Source organism: Hippocampus bargibanti, linkage group LG06 (assembly GCF_051943395.1).
Source record: "Hippocampus bargibanti isolate YZ-2025 linkage group LG06, ASM5194339v1, whole genome shotgun sequence".
In the NCBI taxonomy this organism is placed as follows: Eukaryota; Metazoa; Chordata; class Actinopteri; order Syngnathiformes; family Syngnathidae; genus Hippocampus; species Hippocampus bargibanti.
The window spans coordinates 27,428,911-27,445,785 of record NC_142739.1 but is presented as its reverse complement, the minus strand read 5'-3'; the positions used below and the strand labels follow the sequence as shown (position 1 = coordinate 27,445,785).

The window sequence follows — 16,875 nt, the reverse complement described above, 5'->3', positions numbered from 1 at the left end:
GACCATGTATAGTAAGGCGTTTTTAGCCGAAAAAAACGACCATGTATAGTAAGGCGTTTTTAGCCCAAAAAAACGACCATGTATAGTAAGGCGTTTTTAAGCCAAAGAAACGACCATGTATAGTAAGGCGTTTTTAGCCCAAAAAACGACCATGTATAGTAAGGCGTTTTTAGCCAAAGAAACGACCATGTATAGTAAGGCGTTTTTAGCCCAAAAAACGACCATGTATAGTAAGGCGTTTTTAGCCCAAAAAACGACCATGTATAGTAAGGCGTTTTTAGCGGAAAAAAAACGACCATGTATAGTAAGGCGTTTTTAGCCCAAAAAACGACCATGTATAGTAAGGCGTTTTTAGCGGAAAAAAACGACCATGTATAGTAAGGCGTTTTTAGCCCAAAAAACGACCATGTATAGTAAGGCGTTTTTAGCCGAAAAAAAACGACCATGTATAGTAAGGCGTTTTTAGCCGAAAAAAACGACCATGTATAGTAAGGCGTTTTTAGCCAAAAAAACGACCATGTATAGCAAGGCGTTTTTAGCCGAAAAAAACGACCATGTATAGTAAGGCGTTTTTAGCCGAACAAACGACCATGTATAGCAAGGCGTTTTTAGCCGAAAAAAACGACCATGTATAGTAAGGCGTTTTTAGCGGAAAAAAACGACCATGTATAGTAAGGCGTTTTTAGCCCAAAAAACGACCATGTATAGTAAGGCGTTTTTAACCGAAAAAACGACCATGTATAGTAAGGCGTTTTTAGCGGAAAAAAACGACCATGTATAGTAAGGCGTTTTTAGCCCAAAAAACGACCATGTATAGTAAGGCATTTTTAGCCCAAAAAACGACCATGTATAGTAAGGCGTTTTTAGCCGAAAAAAACGACCATGTATAGTAAGACGTTTTTAGCCCAAAAAACGACCATGTATAGTAAGGCGTTTTTAGCCCAAAAAAACGACCATGTATAGTAAGGCGTTTTTAGCCGATAAAAACGACCATGTATAGTAAGGCGTTTTTAACCAAAGAAACGACCATGTATAGTAAGGCGTTTTTAGCCGATAAAAACGACCATGTATAGTAAGGCGTTTTTAGCCGAAAAAAACGACCATGTATAGTAAGGCGTTTTTAGCCGAAAAAAACGACCATGTATAGTAAGGCGTTTTTAACCGAAGAAACGACCATGTATAGTAAGGCGTTTTTAGCCCAAAAAACGACCATGTATAGTAAGGCGTTTTTAACCAAAGAAACGACCATGTATAGTAAGGCGTTTTTAGCCCAAAAAACGACCATGTATAGTAAGGCGTTTTTAGCCCAAAAAACGACCATGTATAGTAAGGCGTTTTTAGCGGAAAAAAACGACCATGTATAGTAAGGCGTTTTTAGCCCAAAAAACGACCATGTATAGTAAGGCGTTTTTAGCCGAAAAAAACGACCATGTATAGTAAGGCGTTTTTAGCCGAACAAACGACCATGTATAGCAAGGCGTTTTTAGCCGAAAAAAACGACCATGTATAGTAAGGCGTTTTTAGCCGAACAAACGACCATGTATAGCAAGGCGTTTTTAGCCGAAAAAACGACCATGTATAGTAAGGCGTTTTTAGCCCAAAAAACGACCATGTATAGTAAGGCGTTTTTAGCGGAAAAAAACGACCATGTATAGTAAGGCGTTTTTAGCCCAAAAAACGACCATGTATAGTAAGGCGTTTTTAGCCGAAAAAAACGACCATGTATAGTAAGGCGTTTTTAACCAAAGAAACGACCATGTATAGCAAGGCGTTTTTAGCCGAAAAAAACGACCATGTATAGTAAGGCGTTTTTAGCCGAACAAACGACCATGTATAGCAAGGCGTTTTTAGCCGAAAAAACGACCATGTATAGTAAGGCGTTTTTAGCCCAAAAAACGACCATGTATAGTAAGGCGTTTTTAGCCGATAAAAACGACCATGTATAGTAAGGCGTTTTTAACCAAAGAAACGACCATGTATAGTAAGGCGTTTTTAGCCGATAAAAACGACCATGTATAGTAAGGCGTTTTTAGCCGAAAAAAACGACCATGTATAGTAAGGCGTTTTTAGCCGAAAAAAACGACCATGTATAGTAAGGCGTTTTTAACCGAAGAAACGACCATGTATAGTAAGGCGTTTTTAGCCGAAAAAAACGACCATGTATAGTAAGGCGTTTTTAGCGGAAAAAAACGACCATGTATAGTAAGGCGTTTTTAGCCCAAAAAACGACCATGTATAGTAAGGCGTTTTTAGCCGAAAAAAAACGACCATGTATAGTAAGGCGTTTTTAACCAAAGAAACGACCATGTATAGCAAGGCGTTTTTAGCCGAAAAAAACGACCATGTATAGTAAGGCGTTTTTAGCCGAACAAACGACCATGTATAGCAAGGCGTTTTTAGCCGAAAAAACGACCATGTATAGTAAGGTGTTTTTAGCCCAAAAAACGACCATGTATAGTAAGGCGTTTTTAACCGAAGAAACGACCATGTATAGTAAGGCGTTTTTAGCGGAAAAAAACGACCATGTATAGTAAGGCGTTTTTAGCGGAAAAAAACGACCATGTATAGTAAGGCGTTTTTAGCCCAAAAAACGACCATGTATAGTAAGGCGTTTTTAGCTGAAAAAAACGACCATGTATAGTAAGGCATTTTTAGCCCAAAAAACGACCATGTATAGTAAGGCGTTTTTAGCCAAAAAAAACGACCATGTATAGTAAGGCGTTTTTAACCGAAGAAACGACCATGTATAGTAAGGCGTTTTTAGCGGAAAAAAACGACCATGTATAGTAAGGCGTTGTTAGCCCAAAAAACGACCATGTATAATAAGGCGTTTTTAGCCGAACAAACGACCATGTATAGCAAGGCGTTTTTAGCCGAAAAAAACGACCATGTATAGCAAGGCGTTTTTAGCCGAACAAACGACCATGTATAGCAAGGCGTTTTTAGCCGAAAAAACGACCATGTATAGTAAGGCGTTTTTAGCCCAAAAAACGACCATGTATAGTAAGGCGTTTTTAGCGGAAAAAAACGACCATGTATAGTAAGGCGTTTTTAGCCGAAAAAAACGACCATGTATAGCAAGGCGTTTTTAGCCGAAAAAAAACGACCATGTATAGTAAGGCGTTTTTAACCAAAGAAACGACCATGTATAGTAAGGCGTTTTTAACCGAAGAAACGACCATGTATAGCAAGGCGTTTTTAGCCGAAAAAAAACGACCATGTATCGTAAGGCGTTTTTAACCGAAGAAACGACCATGTATAGTAAGGCGTTTTTAGCCGAAAAAAACGACCATGTATAGTAAGGCGTTTTTAGCCGAAAAAAAACGACCATGTATAGTAAGGCGTTTTTCGCCGAAAGACACGACCATGTATAGTAAGGCGTTTTAGCGCAAAAAAACGACCATGTATAGTAAGGCGTTTTTAGCCGAAAAAAACGACCATGTATAGTAAGGCGTTTTTAACTGAAGAAACGACCATGTATAGTAAGGCGTTTTTAGCCGAAAAAAACGACCATGTATAGTAAAGCATTTTTAGCCGAACAAACGACCATGTATAGTAAAGCGTTTTTAACCGAAGAAACGACCATGTATAGTAAGGCGTTTTTAACCGAAGAAACGACCATGTATAGTAAGGCGTTTTAGCGCAAAAAAACGACCATGTATAGTAAGGCGTTTTTAGCAGAAAAAAACGACCATGTATAGTAAGGCGTTTTTAACCGAAGAAACGACCATGTATAGTAAGGCGTTTTTAGCCGAAAAAAACGACCATGTATAGTAACGCGTTTTTAGAAAAAAAAACGACCATGTATAGTAAGGCGTTTTTAGCCGAAAAAACGACCATGTATAAGGCGTTTTTAGCCGAAAAAAACGACCCTGTATAGTAAGGCGTTTTTAGCCGAAAGACACGACCATGTATAGTAAGGCGTTTTAGCGCAAAAAAACGACCATGTATAGTAAGGCGTTTTTAACCAAAGAAACGACCATGTATAGTAAGGCGTTTTTAACCAAAGAAACAACCATGTATAGTAAGGCGTTTTTAGCCGAAAAAAACGACCATGTATAGTAAGGCGTTTTTTGCCGAACAAACGACCATGTATAGTAAGGCGTTTTTAAATGAAAAAACGACCATGTATAGTAAAGCATTTTTAACCGAAGAAACGACCATGTATAGTAAGGCGTTTTTAGCCGAAAAAAACGACCATGTATAGCACGGCCTTTTTAGCCGAAAAAACGACCATGTATAGTAAGGTGTTTTTAGCCGAAAAAAACGACCATGTATAGTAAGGTGTTTTTAGCTGAAAAAAACGACCATGTAAAGTAAGGCGTTTTTACCCGAAGAAACGACCATGTATAGTAAGGCGTTTTTAACCGAAGAAAGGACAATGTATAGTAAGGCGTTTTTAGCCCAAAAAACGACCATGTATAGTAAGGCGTTTTTAGCCGAAAAAAACGACCATGTATAGTAAGGCGTTTTAGCGCAAAAAAACGACCATGTATAGTAAGGCGTTTTAGCGCAAAAAACGACCATGTATAGTAAGGCCTTTTTTGACAAAAAAAAAAGACCATGTATAGTAAGGCGTTTTTACCCCGAAAAAACCCACCACGTATAGTATGGCATTTTTAGCACGGAAAAAACGACCATGTATAGTACGTCGTTTTTAGTGCCAAATAAACAACAATGTATAGTCTGTCATTTTTAGCGCCCCGCCAAAAAATATATTTTTAAAACATAATATATATTATGGAATTTTTAGCCCGAAAAACAAGCATGTATAGTACGCCATTTTAAGCCTGAAAATAAACGTCAATGTTTCCATTTTGCGGAATTAAAAAAAAAAACCATTGAGCAGTTGAAGACATTTTTAGTGAGTGAACTCTGAGCCACCATGTTGGAAGCTGACCAGGTCAATGCAGGACAAATGTCGCGCAGCTTGTTTGCATCCACTTGCAGCAAACACGCAGGAATTCAAAGCCCCCGCCATCACACACAAAAAAAAAAAACACATACGCAGACAAACACACACACACAAGCGCACACACACGCACACACTACTCTCAATGGCATTCACTTTCAATCCTACTGTTTTTTTAATAGTTCACTGTCGAAGAAAAATGTTGTGTGACTTTAAAATTTGAAGGCAACCAAATTCATTTTGAAGTCGTTTTTGGACACTTTAATGCATTTATGCATTCATCGTTGAAAAGTCGGATATAGAAATAAAAAAAATGCTAAAAATATTGCCTCATTCACTGCCATTCACGAATTTATTCGGGATTTGTTTTGTTATAATATCATAATTTGATTTGTTTTGTCATAATAATATAATAATTATTATTTATAATGTTTATAATATATATAATATGTTTATGTAGTCCTAAAACTCAATATTCTGTGGGTCCTGGAATTCAAGTGACAATGACAAAAACCCTGGCACTGGTGTGGACACATTTTTGCACATGGTTGGCAGTGAATGAGTTAAAATTTGATGCCTAAATGCACGTGAAAAATGAAACCAGCTGTATCTGAGTATCTCCTCGTGTTATTTTCTCTTCTCGGTGAGTTGTGAGCTTACGTTGGTCCCAGCAGTCTTATTTGGACTCGCCGCTCCCGTCCGTCCTTGTCCAAACTTGTCCCGTCCCAAAGACACAACAGAAAGCTGTGTTTGCCATTCCGGCCACAGGTGAAACATTTATTGGTTTTCTCCGGCGTGTCGTGACAAGTTGGAATTCACAAACACACAAAAGCGTCCGTCAGCGAGTGATGACCAAGACGCTTCCCTGGGATCCTGATTCACAACTTTAACTAATTCACAACTTTAAAGGCCAACCAACAGCATTTTTTTGTTTCCAAACTGACATCAGAAAAACGTTTTATCGCATCTAAAATACCCAAAACACGCAGGCTGATATATTTTAGTCAAATGCAAAACACCAATAAAAATGACTTCAAGTGTCCCAAAACTGCTACAAAATGAGCTCGGAACTGGGGATATTCAGAAAGTCCCGCCCACTTGTTCGTGACGTCACGCCGGGATACACCTTCACAAACTGCCTTGCTCCAGAATCAAAACAATGGCTTCAGAGAGTTCAGATTCGGAGAAATGCTTTCTTGTTACTCATCTAGCTATGAATATGATTCAAATAGTTCTGAAGAGGAAAGCATAAATGTTTGGAATCGATTAAAGAAGTCCTTCCGTGGGCTGATTTGTCCACTGGGAATTTGTGTAAACTTATACCTTCTTTATGCGCGTTACCGCAATTACCTGCGACACACAACGATTCACCATTGCGTTATTCATGTCGTTTTTCTTCTAATTTCGCGATCAACATGATGTTTTCAGATGAGAAAAAGTACCCAAAATGCATTGTGTGTCGCTTTCTCGGTCAGGAGCGTTCCTGACGTGATGTCACGGCAGGTATCGTCATCAACTCGAAAACAAGACTATTCAGCACGAGTCTTAAAATGTAAAATATAGCTATATGTGGTGGAATATTTGTAAAATACGCTCAGTAGAAGTCATTTGAAGTGATTTTACAAATTATGGATGCAACTTGTCCGGAGGTATCGGTTGTCCTTTAAAGAAATGTTTGTTGAAAAGAAGACAGCAAACCACTTTGATAAAAATCGTGTTTATTTTCCTTAAGAAAATCGGGAACATCAACAGAGTTAAAAACAATAAATATTTATAAAGCGATTGAGCTCAAAAATAAATAAATTTTGGATTTTCGTGACATTTTAAAGAAAAATCTCTTGAGCTCCAGTTAGTTAGTGTTCACGAAGGCCTTGAGGTGTTCCTGGATGTCCGCAGCGAAATGGTCCAACTTCTCTTTCAGGTCTTCGGCGTAGGGGGCGACCACGCGGTGCACCTCCCGGCTACCTTCGTAGAGGTCTTGCTGCATCTTCTGGGCCATGGGGCTGATGTTGGTCTGGAAGGCCGTCAGTTGCTGGTCAACCTGCTGAAGCACTTCTTTGGTGAAAGGGTCCAGGTTGCGCTCCATGTTGCTGATGCTACGCATCAAGCCGTTGATTAGTTCCTTGGTGTGCTGGTTCAGGGTGGCTCTCAGTTTGTGGGCGTCGACGCCGTCGGCGTAAGCGGCCAGCTCCTGCTTTAACTGGTTGACCTTCTCCTGGATCTGGGACTTCATGTTGTCGGATAACAGGTCCAACTTGGTGCTGACCGCGCTTAGATCCTGGCTCAGGACTTTTCTCAAGACGTCGGCCTCGGCGCTGATCTTGGCCATCAGGCCTTGGGCGGCCAAGGGAAGCTTTTCCTTCAGGTCGCTGGTGTATCTGCTGGCCACGACGGCGGTTTCGACCAAGTGAGCGCTGCAAAGGCGGACCGGATGATCAGATCACAGGATTGAGTGAGCCTCACCGTTAGCGATGCGATCATGATACTGCAACGTGGCTAAAGTTAATTATGTGCCACGGTATGAGAAGCCTCGATATCAAAATATGGCCATTGAGCTAATGATCTAAATATCCAATAACGTCAGCGGTAACATAGCATTAGCAAGAACGCCAAAAAGTCACAGTATGTATGACGTATCATGATACAGCATTTAAGACTATAGCGCATGTCAAGTATAAGGCTATTATACCCAATGACCGAAGCGTGTTATGTCAGTAACGGTAACACGCCATTAGATGTAATATCAACAGTGTCCCGATATCGTATTCATGTCTATAACGCATGTTCAGTCTGCAGCCTATAATAACAAAATATGCCCGTTATGACAATCACCTAAGATCCAATTACATCAATGGTAACATAGCATTAGCAAGGACACTAAAAAGACACAGGGTGTAAGGCATGATATCAACAGTATCATGATACAGCATACATGGCTATAGCGCATGTCCAGTATGGAGCCCATGATAACAAAATATGGCCATTGTGCCGATGACTTAAAGATCCAATTACGTCAACGGTAACATGTCATTCGCAAGGTTGCTAAAAAGTCACAGTATAAGTCATAATATCAACAGTATCATGATACAGCGTTTATGACTACATGTCCAGTATGAACCCTATGATATCAAAATATGGCCATTGTGCCAATGACCTAAATACCCAATTACATTACCGGTAACATGGCAACATAGCATGTAATATCAAGAGTATCACGATACAGCATTTATGGCTCTGTCCAATGGTATTAATCGTATCATGATTTTCTTTAATTGGGCGCCAATGAAAAACACATTTTTAATAAACTGCTCAAACAGGAGCAACTTACTTGACTTCAGCCCCAAATTCCGATTTCATCACCATCTCCAGGGTGTCGTCGGCAAGTTTACTGGCCTCGGCGATGTAGTCCCAGAAAGCGTCGGTAAGAGCCTCCATCTGAGGCTTGGGTGCGTCGGCGTGGAAGAAGTTGGCATTGCAACCTATTGGGAGTGGGGGTTGGGGGGAGAGATTGATTACAGATAACTTTCAAAAATCAATTCCTACACAAAAACACCATTATAAAAATAAATATATTTTTTCACATTAAAATGCAACTCAAATGGGACCTTGGCTTACGAACTTAATTGGTTCCCAGACAGCGTGTGTAAAGCAGAAAATGAGTATCCCAAAAATTAATTTCCCATAGGAAACCATTAAAATGAGAATAATCCGTTCCCAGGTCCCCATAAAACATAATTTTCTACTTTGTAATACGTAAAACTACACAAAATATAGCTTATTTTATGTATAATAAATGTGCTATAGTATTATGATTAAAGAAATAAACTGTACTGTACAATAAACTCATTTTATTTACCTTTGTGATGGTCGTTAATGGCTTGATGGAATGGAGTGTCCGGTTTCCACAGCATTAAACACTTGAGGAATGATCCATTGTAGGTGCTTTCTCTGTGATAATTTTACCTGGTTCCTCATCAATTGTGTTCTGTTTAGCTGGGTTGATAGCTTTTTGCATCAAGTGTACAGATGACTTGTGCTGGTTATTTGTGGAGCCTGATTAATGGGATATTTAACTTTCCAGTCTACACTCTGCTTTTGAAATATCAAAGTTGAAATGGGTCCAAATGTCACTGTTTTCTACCCATTTTCTCACCATTTCACTTGTTTTTTTTGTTTCAAGCTCTGTCCTCTCCCTTTCCTGTGTGTGTATGTTTTCTCACACTCTCTTCTGTCTGCCTGTCTCTTTAATATTTAACCCCCCCACCCCCACTGCTGGGTTCTTGACCAATCACGTGGTTTTAACCGACGACTGGGGGCGGGGAATAGAGGACAAAAAAAGTCAGCTGCCATTTCTTTGTTTGGAGGCTCGTTCACGAACGACACATGACTCATTGTGGCAGCTCCGTGTGTATCCCGAAAAATAGTTTGTATGTCAAGGTAAAATTTTTCATAAATGTAACGTTCGTAAACCGAAAAGTTCATAAGCCAAGGTGTTCGTGAACCGAGGTCCCACTGTACTGTATCGTGATACTGTTGATATCATGCAAAATAGTGTGACTTGCCCCAAAAAATTCCAAAGTTATCATGCATTGTATAACTTTTTATATATTATTTTAATTTTTTTCTTCAGGTAAGCAAATACAAGTAGCCATAAATTCGATATTCGTAGTTATGGTACTGTAAGTGGCTCAAAATTACGTTTGTAGGGCGCGACTTACCAGAAACTAGTGCCAAAGCGAATAAAACAAAGACCCTCATGGCTGCTGCAAACACAGAAACGACATTTCGGTTGAAGTTCAACAACACGCTAATCACATTTACACATTTTTTCAATTAGAAAGCCTGCTAAATCCTCACCTGCTCTTTTGTGTCTCTTTGTGGATTGTGTTCATTTGGGACTGCGTCGGCGCTGTCTATTTATAACCCAAGAAGCGTAACACTCAAAGAGGCGAAGTCCAGGAGTCCCTGCCGTGTTGTCACAAAGGTGTCACATGACTTAGGCTAGCTAACAATACGATGCAAAAACGAGTTTAAAGACGAACCGGAGCTATTTTGATTTATTTGTGGTTGTTGTTGTGTTTTCAGGTGAGAGTTGTGAGATTGCTGTCTGAAAAATAGTCAGGACATCCTGCGAGTAGCGTTGATGCCGCTTACTGGCTTCGTGATAACGCCGGACAAACATGGGAAGATGGAACTGCTGGACTTTGTAATAAGGTCACGCCAGGTGTGTCTTTTACTGATTTCGTTGTCAGGATAAGAAATAAAAATAAATACATCTTGGAAAGGAGTATCACACTTTAACGTGATGATCAGACCATGCATGTATAGAAAGTTAGCTAGCTAGCTAATAGATAACTAATATATAGCTAGCTAGCTTGTTAATTAGTGAATAGATAGCAAATAGAGAGCTATCTAGGTAGCCAGCTAGCTAGTTAGATAGCGCTTTGTTACAGCTTCAGCGCTAAATAAATCAATATTGCCTTTTGTACAGCCGCCCCCATTTCGAGCTCATATAACTCCAGACCCATTTAACTTAGGAAACAACTCTTTTTTTCTGATGAAAGAAGAGAGTCTAAGGTTTCTAACGCTGCATTGCTTTCAACATTTAGCTTGTAGCAGATTTGATCCTCTTCTCTTTCATCTGCTGCTTCATACAACAAAGGATGCATAAAGTGTTTACGATTGAATGACTGTTTTTTGTGTTGTGTCACATTATCTGTTATTTAGTTTATTTAGTTTTTTTTGTTGTTTTCCCGAATTTGTTCTGTTTTTGTTTTTTCTTGCAGAAGGTGGCGATAAAGCACTGGTCAGACTTCTGGTAATGTTTTTTACCCTTCCACGAGGGGGCAGCATTTGCCTTTTGTCCATGTTAGCGCTTTGTTACAGCTTCAGCTGTTGTTAAAGAACTATATAAACCGATATGTATTGTATTTTGGACATCTGCCCCCATTTCAAGCTCATATAAGTCCAAACCCATATAACTTAGGAATTAACTCTTTTTTTCTGATGAAAGAAGAGAGTCGAAAGGTTTCTAACACTGAATTGAATGTTTATGTAGTCCTAAAACTCAATATTCTATGGGTCCAGCTTTTTGAGTGACAATGACAAAAACCCTGGCACTGGAGTGGGCACATTTTTGCACATCGTCTGGCAGTGAATGAGTTAATCATGAAGGTTAATAGTGTATTTCATTTTTAGGGCTCCAGATATCTTTACGGCTCCAGGCATATTTTTGTCCGTTTTTTGGTTATTTCAACATTTTGGATTGCCCACCCCTACTCGACACCATCACTCACTGTTGATCACTCAGATGTTCCCCAGAGTATAAATTCCCCTGTAGAACAGGAGACAAGTTGTCGCCCACCCCCCCACACACACACCTCACCCCTTGGGCTCCGTGTTTGACTGTGACGTCATTTTACATTGAAACACCTAAAGAGGCTGACGAGGCACCTAAAGAGGCACAGTCTACTGACCCTTGGTCACACTGACTGACTAATTACGGTTATCATGGGAACTTTGACCCAGAAACCGAAGGTATGCGAGGTGAGGAGGTAGGGCGAACACCAATGGGAGACTGTAAGGCTTTTTTGGGACACTATCTAATCAGGAATCCATCAGAAATTCCAGATTAAAAAACTTTTGTTTGGAGTTGAGAATCATAAGAAACAACACGAAATCTAGTGACGTAGTCTGAATAAGGCCATTAGGATCCATGCATTTGCTTAGGACCTCAGCGGAGATAGCGAGTGACAGCAAGGCACATGCGGCCTGGACTTTGGGATTATTAGAGTCCGCTTTGCTATAAAAGCCACAGAGCCACATCGATTGAGCAGAAGCACTGCAGAGTTTTAACTGGCAGACACTCTCACAGGGTAAGAAAAAGCAGAGACTTGGATCACCGTCGGATCCATCATTCTCCCAAGATGGGCTCGGATGTGCGGCGTTTATGTAACCGCTGTATTTTATCACTCTAGATCCAAGCACCATGAAGGTCCTCGCTGTCCTGGCCCTGGCCGTTTTTACTGGTGAGTACAGAGTCACCCGTGCGCAGACCATATACCATTTGAAATTCAAAGAATTCTTGTTTCTGGGGAAGGACCACGTGTGGTTAACACGGCTTGTACGGGCTTGTCCTTCGTTCAAAGGAAAACCTAAAAAAAACCATGAAAAAGCCAAACGTATTTCAGAATCTCTTGGGTCAGGTAGACAGTGTTTGTAAACCCCAAACGGTTCGATTTTATGACCACGCAGAGTTTGATGGATAGATCGAAGAGATCTGAGAGATTCATTCCGGATAACACAAAGAGCAACACCGGAATTATGAGTTTTGGTGTCTCTGTGAAGCAAAATGACTATCCTATGCTCTCCAGGCTGCAATGCCAACCTCTTCTACGCTGATGCGCCCAAGCCTCAGCTGGAGGTGATGACTGACGCCTTCTGGGACTACGTCGCCAAGGTCACTCATACCGCCGACGAAACGATCCAGATGATCAAGAAGTCTCAATTGGGACAGGACTTCAGGTATGCCTCAAGGCTCTTGCGTGAACCCCTGTAATTTCGTTTGACAGTCTTGTGTCCCACTTCCCTCCAGCGCCCGACTGGCTGACGGCACCGACTTGGCCAACCAGTATGCCGTCACCCTGCACGACCAGCTGCCCCCTGCGGCCAAGGAACTGATTGCCAAGGTGAGCGCCGAGGCCGATACGCTGAAGGAGCGCGTGACCCTGGAGCTGAACACCGTCCGTGAGAAAGTGGAGCCCTACGCCAGCACCGTGAAGGTCCAGATCCAGGAAAAAATGGAGCAGATCCAATCGGACCTGAGCCAACTTCTCGCCATGGATGCCGAGACCATGAAGACTGAACTCTTGAAGAAGAGCGAGGAGCTCAAGGCCAACCTGGATCAGACCGTTGCCGATCTCCAAGCCCAGCTGGCGCCCCACACCAATGACCTGATGCAGAAGGTGGACCAGCACCTGAATACCTTCAAGGACACCGTGACCCCGATGGCTGAGAATCTCCAGACCGAGCTGAGTCAGAGAGCCCAGCAGATGAAAGACCTGGCCTCCCCTTACGTCACAGAGCTGAGGGAGACCCTGAACCCCTACACCCAGGACCTCCAGGCTCGCCTGGTTGCTCTCTATGAGTCCTTTGTGAAAACCAACTAAGCCTGCCGCCGAACCAACAACAAACTGTGCACCAAGGACACAGGGCTCTTGGGAGGGCGCCAAGACGGTCAACAGAAGGGGCAACAAACACTCATCGGTATCTAAAAAAATGTTCATGGGTTAGCAGTAGTACTTGGTGTTGGTCTGTATAATGCAGTCTTCCATTACCATCAAAATAAATGCCTTCCAGAAAAAAATGACTTATTGCCTTAGCTTAAACATGTGAGCGGTTGTGCATCAAAACTGAACAAACCAATGAATCTGCCATTTTTTTGGTTCCAATCCAAATATAATAATAATAAAATAATAATTAATAGCTAGCTTTCTATCTATTTGAGTCACTTCCGTTTTGAGTGAACGCTGGCACGGGTGGCTGCCGCTACTCACCCACAGAAAAACTGATCTTGTGACTGTAAAGTGACCTTGAGAGTTTTGAAAGGCGCTTTGAAATGAAATGGATTAATAATAATAATAATACATTTAATTTTTAAGCGCCTTTCAAAACTCTCAAGATCCCTTGACAGTCACAAGTTTTTCTTTGGGTGAGCAGCGGCAGCCACACGCGCCAGCATTCGCTCAACCCAGAAGTAACTCAAATAGATAGAAAGTGAGCTAGCTAGCTAACAGATATCTAATAGATAGCTAGCTAGATAGCTATTAAGCTAATAGATAGCATCTAGATAGCCAGCCAGCTAGATAGATAATAGATAGCAAGCTAGGTAGCTAGCCAGATAGCCAGCTAGATATTTTACAGTAAACATCAAATTGGAGTGTTATTTAGTTTTTTTTTTGTTTTTATTTACTTCAAGATGGCGCCGCGAGAGTGGCTGCCTTTCCAGCAGCTTCTGTATTTTGTTTTTCCACTTCTTTCTTTCTTTCTTTCTCTCATAACTTTGCTGCCGTGAAATGTAAATTTCTCCACTGCGAGACAATATGAAAAGGTACATCCATTCCAATCCAAATAGATAGCTAGCTAGGTAGCTAGCCAGATAGCTCGCTAGGTATTTTACAGTAAATATTAAATTGGAGTGAAAAATAAAGTGTGAAGTGTTAAAAAAAAATAGCCAGCTAGATAACCAGCCAGCCAGCTAGATAGCTAATACACAGAAAATAGATAGCAAATAGATATCTAGCTAGGTAGCTGGCCAGAATATTCAGTTCTATGGTGTGAAAAGTACAGCTAGCCCATCCTAGAATAAACAAGTAACATCGACCCGCCCCCCCACACAAACCACGAAGTAGCCCACATGTGTCAAACCCTAGGCCCGGGGGCCAAATCTGTCCCGCCATATCATTTTATTGGGCCCGCGAAAGCCAATCAAACTTGTCAAGCTCCATGATGCTAGCTAAAGTAAACCACAATAACGGTCATTATTTTTTATTTCAAAATTGAAAACTAGTTATTCAATAATTTGTTATGCGCTCTAACATGTAATATGTGGAGGGGGGTTAAACATTCTAATGGCTTCCTGGAATTTATAACGGACGATGAGAAGAAACCGTAACTATAATCTGGCCAGCGGCAAAAAAATGACTGACAGCCTCGAAGTAGTCTGTTCACTAACAAGCAGAAACAAAAAATCACTTAACTATTGCACAATGACCCCCACTCCCATTTATCCCCCGCACATTGCTAACCTTCCATTTGCTGTTTAAATAGAGGATGGTCAAGTTGGAACTTGCCAAAAAATACACCACCCAACCTTTACGGACTGAGGGGGGCAAAGGTTCAGCAGTGACCAAAATGACCTCAAATCATGGAGGGATTTTAAGGTTTTCACTCTTAGGTCAACCAAATTCAACCAAGTCTCCAAAAATCAGGGTGGGCGGTGGATTACGGTGGCACACACATTTAAAAATGAATCTCAAAATCATGGGAAGCTGTTTTCTCGTAGGCTGACAAAATGTGGCGTGTTGAGGCTTTGTGCATGTCAGAGTTGCGACACAGCGAAGGGGGAACTGGACGAAACATGTTGGGTTACTGGAAGTTCACAAAAAAAAAAAACATCCGGATCGCAGTGTTTTTGTGTGCCACCATCCCCGCTGGCTGATTGCGCCCACGCTGCGCTACACGGCGGCAAACAACATTCCAGTGTTCTGCTTCCAGCTGTTGCCGAATAAAGTTAACTCCTGAACCCAACGCGGCCCGTCGTTTTCAGTTGCCCGTTTGAAAGTGAATGTTTTCATTCGATAACACTTGCTGTGAATTTAGCTCTTTAGGTTCTTATCGGGGAACAGCAATCTGAGCAAGTCAATAAACGAAAAGCTGGACAAGTGCATACAACTGAAATAAAAAAAACAACAAAGTCTACGCAAAGAAAAAAAAAAAAAAAAAAAAGTAAAATATGCCGCGGCTTGGAATTGAAGTGGATTTACTGTATGTGCAACAGGAGACAATGTTGTTGTCAATGTTTTTGTCAATGGATGCTGCAGCTTCGTGTTCGCTGTCAAAACTTAGCTTGTAGCAGACGTGCATATTCCACCATGTTTCTGATCCACTGGTGAAAAGGAGGCTTTCATCCACTCCTCTTTCACCTAGAACTGCTTCATGTCATAACGTGTTTGTCTTGTACTCATACATCACAGGGGAAAGTCGTTAGGATTGCACAACTGTCCTTGTTTTTATGTTCCTGTTGTGTTTATTATTTTGCTTTTTTTGTAGACTATTAGTAATAATATTACATTTGATTTCTAAGCGCCTTTCAAAACTCTCAACGTCACTTTACAGTCACAGGATCAGTTTTTCTGTGGGTGAACAGCGGCAGCCACACCCGCCAGCGTCAGCTCAACCCGGAAGTAACTCAAATACATAAAGTTAGCTAATACATAGCTAATAGCTAGCCAGCTAGCTAGCTAATAGCTAGCTAGATAGCTAATATATAGCCAGCTAGACAGATAATAGATAGCAAATAGATAGCTAGCTAGGTAGCTAGCCAGATAGCAACGGTAGATAGCACTTTACAAGCCACACTGCCACCTACTGGTGCGGCATGCACATAACAGCGATTGTTTTGACAACTATGCTCCAATGCGACGGCCATTTTGTGCCGAAATCCGGGAAAATCGGTTCATGTCTGGCCACTAATAACCTGGCTGACTCGTCCGAAATGGAACGGCGGTAGGGGGGGTACCGTCATCTGACATTAGCTCAGACGCCCGTTGACACACTCACCCCCCCCCCCCCCGATCCCGCCTCCTTTGACTTTGTTTTTCACTTTGTCAGGCCTTTTACTGTATATAGCACCTCCTCACTCTCACTTCCTCTTCCTTCCCCCAATAAACTCTTACAAAAGAGGTTTTGTTTCAATTCCTCTGTGACGGAAAAACAACAACAACCACCCCGCTACCCCTCCCCCCAAAAAATACAACTAATCCATGTTGACAATAGAGAACAATACAATTGGAGAAACCACTACACTGCACAGCGGGAAGGGGTTCAAAAAGCAACTGCAAATCCCAAGGTGCCGTGAGCATTTTTTTTGTGGGGTTGGGGGTGCAAGGGGGGGGGGGGTGTGGTCACTAGTGAGCCGGTAACACCCGGTCAGTTAGCCACTCCAGCGTGTCATGCTAAGTTATCGTGTGTTATCAGGACTCGGTGCTAATTACCCATGCGCGAGCCAACTCCGCTAATCTTTATTCCCGTCCAAAAGTATCTCAAAGTCCCAAAGGGCAACGAACACGACACGTGTGACGGATGACACACACACACACACACACACACACACGCACACACACACAAACACACACACACACACACGGTCATCTCTGTGTCACTTTGTTATGAGGACGCTAACG

General features: G+C 41.5%; 2 protein-coding genes across 2 annotated transcripts; one reads left to right on the top strand and one right to left on the bottom strand.

Moving 5' to 3' along the window:
- Positions 1-6,613: 6,613 nt before the first annotated feature.
- On the bottom strand, positions 6,614-9,788 carry LOC148897069 (uncharacterized). Its single transcript, XM_088998589.1, has 3 exons — positions 9,631-9,788; positions 8,241-8,391; positions 6,614-7,326 (listed from the first exon to the last, which is right to left on the bottom strand). The coding sequence occupies exons 1-3, from the start codon at positions 9,668-9,670 to the stop codon at positions 6,762-6,764; spliced, it is 756 nt and encodes a 251-aa protein (XP_088854715.1). The 5' UTR covers positions 9,671-9,788; the 3' UTR covers positions 6,614-6,761.
- Positions 9,789-11,679: 1,891 nt separating this feature from the next.
- apoa4b.2 (apolipoprotein A4 b, tandem duplicate 2) lies at positions 11,680-13,400 on the top strand. The gene is made up of 4 exons (XM_088998588.1): positions 11,680-11,787; positions 11,890-11,940; positions 12,286-12,436; positions 12,507-13,400. The coding sequence occupies exons 2-4, from the start codon at positions 11,901-11,903 to the stop codon at positions 13,078-13,080; spliced, it is 765 nt and encodes a 254-aa protein (XP_088854714.1). The 5' UTR covers positions 11,680-11,787; positions 11,890-11,900; the 3' UTR covers positions 13,081-13,400.
- The last annotated feature ends 3,475 nt before the right edge of the window (positions 13,401-16,875 follow it).

Excerpts from the sequence above, each read along its gene's own strand:
- LOC148897069 (XM_088998589.1), bottom strand. The coding sequence starts at position 9,670 with ATGAGGGTCTTTGTTTTATTCGCTTTGGCACTAGTTTCTG. Across the intron at positions 8,392-9,630 it reads CGCTTTGGCACTAGTTTCTG|GTTGCAATGCCAACTTCTTC; the intron begins GTAAGTCGCGCC and ends CACTCCCAATAG. Across the intron at positions 7,327-8,240 it reads GAATTTGGGGCTGAAGTCAA|CGCTCACTTGGTCGAAACCG; the intron begins GTAAGTTGCTCC and ends CCGCCTTTGCAG.
- apoa4b.2 (XM_088998588.1), top strand. The coding sequence starts at position 11,901 with ATGAAGGTCCTCGCTGTCCTGGCCCTGGCCGTTTTTACTG. Across the intron at positions 11,941-12,285 it reads GGCCCTGGCCGTTTTTACTG|GCTGCAATGCCAACCTCTTC; the intron begins GTGAGTACAGAG and ends TATGCTCTCCAG. Across the intron at positions 12,437-12,506 it reads CAATTGGGACAGGACTTCAG|CGCCCGACTGGCTGACGGCA; the intron begins GTATGCCTCAAG and ends ACTTCCCTCCAG.